We start from the raw sequence: 9,705 nt of genomic DNA, 5'->3' as shown, positions 1-9,705 counted from the left end.
TATATATATATATATATATATATATATATATATATATATATATAGACACACACCATTAATTTCCATGGTGTTTTGTCCAAAGCATTGCTGGATTGAAATTCCTTTTCCTTTGAAGCCGCTTGTGCATTATATTCCTGCCAATTATATATGAGGTTAACAGTAACTAGATTAGTTCTTGTCACTATTTGAGTAGTATTTGTATTCTTTCTTACTAAAATTTAATTACTAAAAGGCATTGATCTGAGTCATCTGACACAAAAACAACGGCATAGTAAAAATAACTGGGAAATAGAAATTTGTCATTCTGTATATAAAAACTTGCTGCTACCTTTCCTTGTCTTCGCAAATGAAAAAGTGAAATGTGAAATACTCATTCACTCTTCTTTGGTGCTTAACCTGCAGACTTAATAGTAGTGTACTACTGTACTCAACTGTTCAAACCCAGAAGACAAGTAGAGTCAGCCACCCTACAAAATCTTTTCTGCGTACCCTATCCTCTCATTTCTTACTTAATTTGACCTCCACTGCATAATTACAAATCAGATTCTATCCAACACTAATAAGTAGGGGATCCAGCCACAAAACACACTGCAGTTGGACCTTGTAAGTTGTAACCAAAGAGGCTAGGCCAATAGGCCATCATCATGCGCTCTTTTCATGTGTTTTTCCTCATCTACTTGCTCCTCATTTCCATCATTATGTTCTGCAATCTTGGAACACATTCTGGTACCTCCCAATTAATCTTTATCCATAATTCCATGTATATAAATTCTCATACAAAGTTCCTAGTACATATGCACATTATGTGTAATCGACATGAATACATTTCCTTTCTACAGGTCCTTTAAACAAGCTCTTGTTTTCATTTCATGGAGATTCTTGCAACCACTCAGCAAGAATGAATTGTTCAGAAAAGGGTGACTCATCAAGTCACAGAAAGCTTTTGTATCATGGTGAAGATCCCATCTTTTTCATTTTCCTATAACACATACGTACCCATGATCTGATTAGTACTTATCCTCAAAAATTTGTGTACTTTCCTCGATCTCGTTTAGAGCTAACTAATTTTTGTGAACAGGAAGCTGTGCAAATAGAGACATAAGCATCTTACAAAGCATAGACACCACATCTGGGATTCCAAGGTACATAGTACAGATTGTGAACACCTGTGTTAATCCTGTGTCATGTGCTCCTTCAAATATTCATCTCCACTGTGGTTGGTTTGCCTCGACAAAAGTCATAAACCCGACCATGTTCAAGAGGCTCTCATTTGATGATTGCTTGGTCAATGGAGGCAAGCCTTTGAAGACCAGCCAGAGCATCAGTTTCACTTATTCTAACTCCTTCATGTACCCCCTTTCTTTCAAATCTGCCAAGTTTTGCTAATTGAAAAGCCAAACTTCTGATTATTAATAGTCCAGAAAATAGAGTACTTATAAGTCTTTTCAAAGCTTAGCTTAGTATGTAGCCTACTTACATTGCTGTGTTTTGAAAACAAAAGCTGCAATCTATGCTCCATCATAGTTTTTTTTTTTTCTTTAAGGAAAACATGAAAAACTAAAAAGAAAAGGAAATATGCTCCGGTGCAGTTAACATATATCCATACAGATGGATCAGCTCCCAAAAATGATAGTGTCCATATGGTACATATATCAATGTATCAAATGAAAGCTGAAAGAAAGAAAGCGAAATGAACGAAAAAGCGACAAGTTAGTTCTTCAACCTCTAATAGTTTCAGTTGTATGTATACACAATGGCATGTGTATCCCCCAAAGCTTTTCTAATAGCTTCAGTTGTCTGTATACACAATCTACAAGACAAAACTCCTAAGCATACAAAAAAAGTAAATAAACTCAGGCATAACACTAATCACATGATTGATTATTGTCCTGCTCATCATCTTCCTTGTTGATTCATAAACTGTGAAAAAACAACAGTACTATTGGTCAACCCATCGACAGGCACACCTGCAGTACTGCTCTCTTCTTCAATGGCGACAGCGGCATTTTGCACAGCATAAGCATCATTTGCTTTAACTTCAGTTACAACACTTTCCTCACCAGGATGTCCAAGCAATTGAAGAGCAAACTCGAGGTTCCAAAGCACATCACCCATGGAAGGACGTTCTAGTCCATGATCAGATAAACACTTCTCAGCTGTCTCTGTGAACTTTTTAAGACATTCAGGATTCATTAGTGTCTCCTTAAGACGTGGATCAATGATTTCATGAAGAGTTCCCCGTTTTCGACAGTGTAACGCCCAATCTGCAAGACTAACTTGCTCCTTAGGCAATGTAGCATTGAGTGCTGGCCTTGCACACAAGACTTCGAATAGAACTACCCCAAATGAGTAAACATCTGATTTTTCAGTCAGTTGTTGCCTGCGGAAGTATTCAGGGTCCAAGTATCCAAAGCTACCCTTCACCATTGTACTAACATGGGTTTGCTGGAGATTAGGCCCCGTTTTGGATAACCCGAAATCAGACACTTTAGCAACCCAATTCTCATCCAAGAGAATATTTGTGGTTTTAACATCTCTGTGAATAATTGTGTACCTTGCACCAGTATGAAGATAATGCAGTCCCCTTGCAGCTCCTATACAAATTTCCAACCTTTGCTTCCACGACAAGGGAGGCTTGTCATGCTCGTAAAGGTGCTCCCTAAGAGTCCCATTAGCCATGTAATCGTAAACCAAAATCATCTCGCCATCTTCTTCACAATAACCAATCAATGAAACCAAATGCCTGTGCCTAAGCTTTGAAAGCATCTCGATTTCAGTTTGGAACTCATTAACTCCTTGTTCAGAAGATGGATTGGATCTCTTTATAGCCACTTTCGTTGAGCCATCAATCAACCCTTTGTAAACCTTCCCAAACCCTCCAACCCCAATAACTTCAGACTCATCAAAGTTCTTGGTACCATGTTTGATCTCGGATAATGAGAAATGCCTACACAGACCAGCAGCCAGACTCGAAACATGGCTAGTACTACCGCTATTAGTACCACTCTTTCGAGAAGTTATTGTGGTAGAGGTACCATACAGCGGCAACCAAGCCCCAGCTCCGGACTCATGTGATTTCTTCTTCCTATGGTATACAAAAAAGCAGACCGCAGCAGCTACAACAACACCAGCAGCCCCACCAGTGACTCCACCAATTACCAAACCCTTATTCTTTGATCCTGCTGCCCGTGGGGTGGGATCATTGGCCCCAGCCGCGGCTGCCTCAGCATCCTGAAGCATCTGAGACGGCACAGGGTTGAGGCCACCCAAGTTGCCACGAGTATCATTGATCTTAAATATCTCCAATCCATTAAGTATTGCATCATAGTACTGAGGCTTCATTGACACAGTTGGGTGCAATGCCACCCACAGTTCATCATCACCAGTTTGATCTTTCACATAAGCTGCATAATCTTTATAAACAGGAACTCCAATCTTCCCGGCCCATATGATAACATCTGCATCCTGCTGGGCAGTTTGGTTGTTCACATATATATCAAACACTCTCTGATTGACCTTGGTGAGATAAAGCTCACAGAAATGAAACCTCACAACATAGGTGAAATTAGCATCCACTTGGAAAACCCATGTGAGATTGTAATTCGAATTCACCTTCGAGTCAGGTCCCATTGATCTAGCTGTTTTGTAAACATCAACAGGTGCAAAAGAATCTGACACATTTTTAGAGTATTGAATCGTGACATTCTTCTCAGCCTGAGATGTGACACCAAATGCAGCACCAAACAAGTAAGGCGAATCGTCATACCATGTCCGGCTAAGCCCAGCAGAGTCGTTTGCTGGCCCAACATACTGTCCACCCACATTGAGCCGAAACATGGTTTGAAGGGTAGAGCTTTGTACATCGATTGTTTTGTCATTGAATCCAACCAAGTTGGCGGTTTGGAATAACTCCGGCATAGGTATGACCTCAATACCGTTGACGAAAGCATATGAGTTATTATGAGATGAAGAGGGGGTGAAGGTGATGTTGAGATTCCCGGACTCAATAGGAATGAGTGAGAATTCTTTGACAATGTAGGCCTGCGTGAGAGCCTGAGCTGTGATGGAGGCGCTGAAGTTCTTGAGGAGAGTAAATCCATTTGCAGTTACATCAAAATACGAGTTGGATTTGTCGAGGTTGTTATAGGAAGAAGGGTAGAAATGGAGTCTGAGCCAATGGCGTTGCTTTGGTGAAACAGAGAATTTGAATGAGCAAGAAGAGCTGAAGATTCTTGCAGACATGTAGGGGATTTCGGAAGGAAGAGAAGGGTCTTGGTATTGGGCCTTTGCCGTTGTGGAATTCCCGGAAATAAACTGGGAATCCGATGACCATTTCCGGCCATCGGAATCGGTGCCACCTTTTGAAGAGCCACAAGAAAGAATGTAAGGATTGGAAGAATTTGAGTCTGCGCTAAGAACTTGAATTGTGCTTAGAGATAATAAGATCAGAGAAAATAAGACCCGGGTGTTGGAGATCATAGCTGAAATGAGAAACCCTTTTGTGATGGAATTGAAAAATAGAGAGGATATGAAACAGAGTACAGGAAAACAAGGAGGAACAAGAACAAAGTATGTTTTCCTGTACTTGGTGAAGTTTGATCACAATGGCTCTGAATCAAAAACAAAGTACGTAGTTTGGTTTCATAGGAAGTAATAGATTAAAGATTTACCTGGAAATTAAAATGTAGGAAGTGATTCAAGATCACAAACTAGACGGTGGTTTGTTTCTCATTTTCTGTGTAACATTTTTCTTTCTTTCTGGTTTGGTTTTCTTGTGCCTGCGTTTTTGGTTCGACATGGACTAACGTTAGGATAGGAGGTAGTTACTCGATGGAGTAATTCAGAGAGAGAGAAACGCCACAATGCTCTTTTAAAGATCAGAATCGAGTGCCTTGGCGTTTCTTTAGGTTTCATGCAAGGGAGTGGTCCTACATTTACCTTACCTTTCCAAATTATTGTAACATTCATCTTCTTCTTCAATTTAATTTAATTTTCTTTTTTGGGAGGTCGGGTAGACGTCAGTTTTGTATAATTGTATTAATAAATAATAAGAGTTAATTTAAATTCCATAGACTTTTTTATAAAGTTTCACTAATTTCATATACAATATACCCTCCTAAATCACTCATATCAGACCAACTTTGAGGTTCAACAGAAAAGCTGCATTATTTGAGCAACTTCATCGCCTTGTTAGAGGTAGGTAGACGTCATACTTGTATCAGTAATATGATTCATCTTACATCAAATAGTTGACTCTGAAAGCTCGACCAAAACAAGAATTACTAATGCGATGCACCTAATGAAGTACCATTACCTGCTGATTATTCTTGTTGTTTGAGTTGTTTTTTGGTGAGCAGCATGGTTGATTGATTTGCTTTGCCTTTTAAATTCCCGGTTAAGAGATTAAGAGAGCAATCCTTGTCTTACTAGGAGTCTTTCTGGTCGAACTAAGCTATGGAAAATAAAAAAAGTACCAAAACTATGTATGCAGCGATAAGAAGGACCAGAAGATTCTAACCAAAGCACTTCTACATTTGATGTACTATTCATTGATTTGTGGTTGTTATGAGGTTGTGGAGAAGTACAAACTGCAGAAGCACGTACATCAAAAAGAAAAAAAAAATTAAAATAAAATAAAAAAGCACTCACAATCCCACATCGGTTACTTGAAAGCAGTAGGAGACTAGTGTTGGGTATAAAAAAGACGGTCGAAGACCTACAAAATCATATTTTTCTCGTCCTTTTGGTTAAGATCAAGTGAAGTATCTGTTTTTATCAGTTTAATATCTGATATGTGGACTAAGTGTTCACATGATATTAAATTACTTTTTGTAAGAGGTGAATCTATCACAATAGCTTACTATTAGGATTCACACGTGTCATCTTAGCGTTGCTGTAAACGTTGCATTACAGCAAAGCTTGGCGCATCCTACCAAAACAAATACCAATTCTTTTGCTTCATGTGACAATCACACTGATCATCTTTAAAAGACAGATGAGATGAACAAATACCAATTCTTTTGCTTCATGTGACAATCACACTGATCATCTTTAAAAGACAGATGAGTTGATCATCAAGCCGCAAAATGGAGGGATATGTAACACACTTAGAGAAGAGCCATTATTAACTAGTATGTATTGATGTTTCGAGTTGATCATCAAGCTGCAAAATGGAGGCATATGTATAACACATTGGAGAAGAGCCATTTGTAACTAGTAATGATGATTGGACATAAAACAAACGGGTTGAGCTTGTTATGTAAATTCAAACTCTTAGTTTTATGGGTAGATAGGGACTCGAGGTTTGAATCATTATTCATATATCAGAGATGTGGCCGTGTGAGATTTTTATTCATTATCAGAGTTGTAGCAACTGGTAGATACGGTTCCGCATGCATCCCACATCGAGAACAAGAGAAAAGAGACAAGGGTAAGAGGTATAAACGAAAAGGAGTAACAACGGTGGAACATACTTACCTGGATGGGGTCAATGGGCGATAAGAAGACTCATGGCCTAGGCTAGTGACCTCCATTGCACTTTGGAGGGGTGCTTGCTTAAGGTCTCCTCAAGAGGGGATAGCCTATGTCATAATTTGTTGCCAAGGGGTTTGCGTTCTTATAAATCATAAATCCGAATGCCCTTATAAATCATAAATCCGAATTGAAGTTGAAGTGACAGGTATATTTTGCGAATGCCCTTATAAATCATAAATCCGAATTGAAGTTGAAGTGATAGGTATATTTTGCGAATGCCCTTATAAATCATAAATCCGAATTGAAGTTGAAGTGACAGGTATATTTTGCAGATGTGATTAAGAACAGTACATAATCACTCGCCAAAGTTCAGAGTACCATCAATTTATTCTTTAGGTAAAATATTGTATAGTTCTTGTGGTTTGAAGTCGACATTTGTTTAGTCCTTATGGTTTTATTTTAATCTAAATAGTCTTTAAAGTCATGATTTTTCATTTAAATAGTCTTTATGGTTTTATTTTAATCTAAATAGTCCTTAAAGTCACGATTTTTCATCTAAATAGTCTTTATGGTTTTATTTTAATCTGAATAGTCTTTAAAGTCATAATTTTTTCATCCAAATAGTCCTTATGGCCTTTAACTGAGAAATTGTTGAAATGACTATTTGGATGAAAAATCATGACTTTAAGAACTATTCAGATTAAAATAAAACCATAAGGACTATTTAGATGAAAAATTGTGACTTTAAAGACTATTCAGATTAAAATAAAACCACAAGGGCTAAACAGATGTCGACTTTAAACCACAAGGACTAAACAAGTTTCAATTCTATTCTTTATTTGGCTAAATCAAATCCAATATTATTACAATTCGCCATAAACCAAAATGCAAAGCCAAAACAAACGTCTTGGTTGAAAAGAAAGGAAAGTGATATCAAAGCCACACCAATGACAAAAGGAGACTATAATGCAGTAGCGCTATCATGGTTCGATTTAGTTGTATGCATCAGGGTTTCCCAAAAGGTAGTTTTCAATGATCTTGAACAAACCAGCAGCTCTTTCTTTTCCGGCCTTGACATGCTCTTCCTTGATCTCAACCTCTCCTTTGCAATGGTAGTGGCTTGTGCTCTTGATGATGGAACCTCCACTTGGAGACGCCACCAACTTAATCTCGTACGAGATCTTCTCGACCTTGTCTCCGATAGCATCACCTTCAATGATGCTGTAGTTGTAAACAAAGTTGTCTTTGTCAAGTCCATCAATCTGATGCTTCACATAGCTGTATTCGCTTCCTTCACCAAGGTGGATCTTCTTGATGGTTCCAACACCTCCATCACCTTGAACGAGTTCTGTGCTCTTCACAGCCTGTGGGGCAATCTTGGGGATGAGGTTATCAGTATCAAGAACAAAGGCCTTGTAGAGTCTTGGGGGTGGGATGACAGAGGTGAACTCGGTTTCATAAGTGAACACGCCCATGATAATCGTTTGCAAGCTTAAGATGAGAAGACTGAAATGTGGAGGAAGCAAAGAGAGTATTGGTATTGGTGTGAGAAAGTGTAAGCCCTGAAGGTGGTATTTATAGGTTAAAGGGGTGAAATAGCTCACCCTGTAGATCAAAGTTTGAGCTTTAGGCTATGGAATTTACAAAGAACGTGAAAATAGACTTTTCATTGCAATGTTGTGTAAGTCTGATGTGAAAGAAAAATGAGCATTCATTTGATTGTAAAGTCTTGAACCAAAGAAAAAATAATATGGGATAGCCAATGTTGACTGCCCTACATTAATTTGTGCGGACACTTAAGGAAACTATTGAAAACTCAAAGCTAAGTTGAAATAAGAACATCTAGAACACAGCCCCATTCTCTTTCTGTAGTTTTTGGTCGTCTAGTACTAGCACACCGACCGATTCAATCAAGCCAATTAATTGGGGCTGGGGTGCTTTCTTTGACCATCCAAGAGAATTATACTAGCATCCACATGCAGCAGGGACACTCAACCAGCTACTATCTCAACTCATGGTCGAGTACTATTCTATAAATACCACCCATATCATTCTCTTCTCTCACAACCCAAACACCAATTCTCTTATAGCTCTTCTTTTCTTGTGTCACTTCCATAAACTGATAATGGGTGTCTTCACATATGAAACCGAGTTCACCTCAGTCATCCCACCACCTAGATTGTTCAAGGCTTTTATCCTTGATGCCGATAACCTCATCCCAAAGATTGCTCCACAAGCAGTGAAGTGTGCTGAAATCATTGAAGGAGATGGAGGCGTAGGAACCATCAAGAAGATCACCTTCGGTGAGGGCAGCCAGTTCGGCTCAGTGACCCACAAGATCGATGGGATTGACAAAGACAACTTTGCGTACAGCTACAGTTTGGTCGAAGGAGATGCCTTGTCGGACAAGATTGAGAAGATCTCATACGAGACCAAATTGGTGGCATCTTCCGATGGAGGCTCCGTCATCAAGAGCACAAGCAACTACCACACCAAAGGTGATGTGGAGATCAAAGAGGAGCATGTTAAGGCTGGCAAAGAGAAGGCATCCCACCTCTTCAAGCTTGTTGAAGACTACCTCCTGGCCAATCCTAATGAATACTGTTAAACTTAATTGCATGTCCTCAGCTTGCTGTTCAGTTTTTCATGATCTTCCAACTTCATTCCATCATCATCTTATTCCACTTGGAATATATATGAATTGATTGTTGTGTTTATTTTCAACTATAATAATAAGAATCTTCTGTTAATCAATTTTTTCTTGTTAACTTGCAAAGCTTATGTGCTGCGTGCGTTTAGTATCTCAGATTTTCAAACTTGGTCTACAAGAGAATCAAAATGTCGACTTTCAAATCCTTAAGACTTATTTCAGTTATTTGACAGGGCCTACATTCATTAGTACCAACGAATTAAAATTTGAAAGCTGTTTCGCTGCAAATTGATTTTCATCAGTTAAACGGATGGTTAGTAATTTCGATGTGGCCGGGATTTAATTACAATCAGGAAAAGAAAAAGATCACATTATTGTGTCCTTGGGTGCAGGGATCGGTTCCTCACTCGGATTACGAATTGACATAACTAGTGTCTTATGTTTTTTTTTTTTTTTGTGTAGTAAATGAATAATTCATTAATTAATGGGCAAGCCCGAATTACAAACCCTACAACGCAAGGCTGAAAAGCTAGTAACAAAGAGCATGAGTCTCCAATACGATCAAAACAGAAAGAGTAAGA

At 38.7% G+C, this 9,705-nt stretch overlaps 4 protein-coding genes across 4 annotated transcripts; 2 read left to right on the top strand and 2 right to left on the bottom strand.

Annotated features, from left to right (window-relative positions):
* Positions 1–872: 872 nt before the first annotated feature.
* Positions 873–1,478, top strand: LOC101308268. The gene is made up of 2 exons (XM_004295034.1): positions 873–953; positions 1,079–1,478. Exons 1-2 carry the CDS (start codon positions 899–901, stop codon positions 1,384–1,386), a joined length of 363 nt encoding a protein of 120 aa, XP_004295082.1. The 5' UTR covers positions 873–898; the 3' UTR covers positions 1,387–1,478.
* Positions 1,479–1,896: 418 nt separating this feature from the next.
* Positions 1,897–4,479, bottom strand: LOC101313688 (receptor-like protein kinase ANXUR1-like). Its single transcript, XM_004296197.1, has one exon. The coding sequence runs from the start codon at positions 4,477–4,479 to the stop codon at positions 1,897–1,899; it is 2,583 nt and encodes an 860-aa protein (XP_004296245.1).
* A 2,821-nt stretch (positions 4,480–7,300) lies between these two features.
* Positions 7,301–8,082, bottom strand: LOC101307972 (major allergen Pru av 1-like). The gene has a single exon (XM_004295033.1). It carries the CDS (start codon positions 7,947–7,949, stop codon positions 7,467–7,469), a length of 483 nt encoding a protein of 160 aa, XP_004295081.1. The 5' UTR covers positions 7,950–8,082; the 3' UTR covers positions 7,301–7,466.
* Positions 8,083–8,543: 461 nt separating this feature from the next.
* Positions 8,544–9,240, top strand: LOC101307677 (major allergen Pru av 1-like). The gene has a single exon (XM_004295032.1). It carries the CDS (start codon positions 8,600–8,602, stop codon positions 9,080–9,082), a length of 483 nt encoding a protein of 160 aa, XP_004295080.1. The 5' UTR covers positions 8,544–8,599; the 3' UTR covers positions 9,083–9,240.
* Positions 9,241–9,705: the final 465 nt, after the last annotated feature.

Source organism: Fragaria vesca, linkage group LG3 (assembly GCF_000184155.1).
Source record: "Fragaria vesca subsp. vesca linkage group LG3, FraVesHawaii_1.0, whole genome shotgun sequence".
Classification (NCBI taxonomy): domain Eukaryota; kingdom Viridiplantae; phylum Streptophyta; class Magnoliopsida; order Rosales; family Rosaceae; genus Fragaria; species Fragaria vesca.
This window is presented reverse-complemented; position numbering and strand designations above follow the sequence as displayed.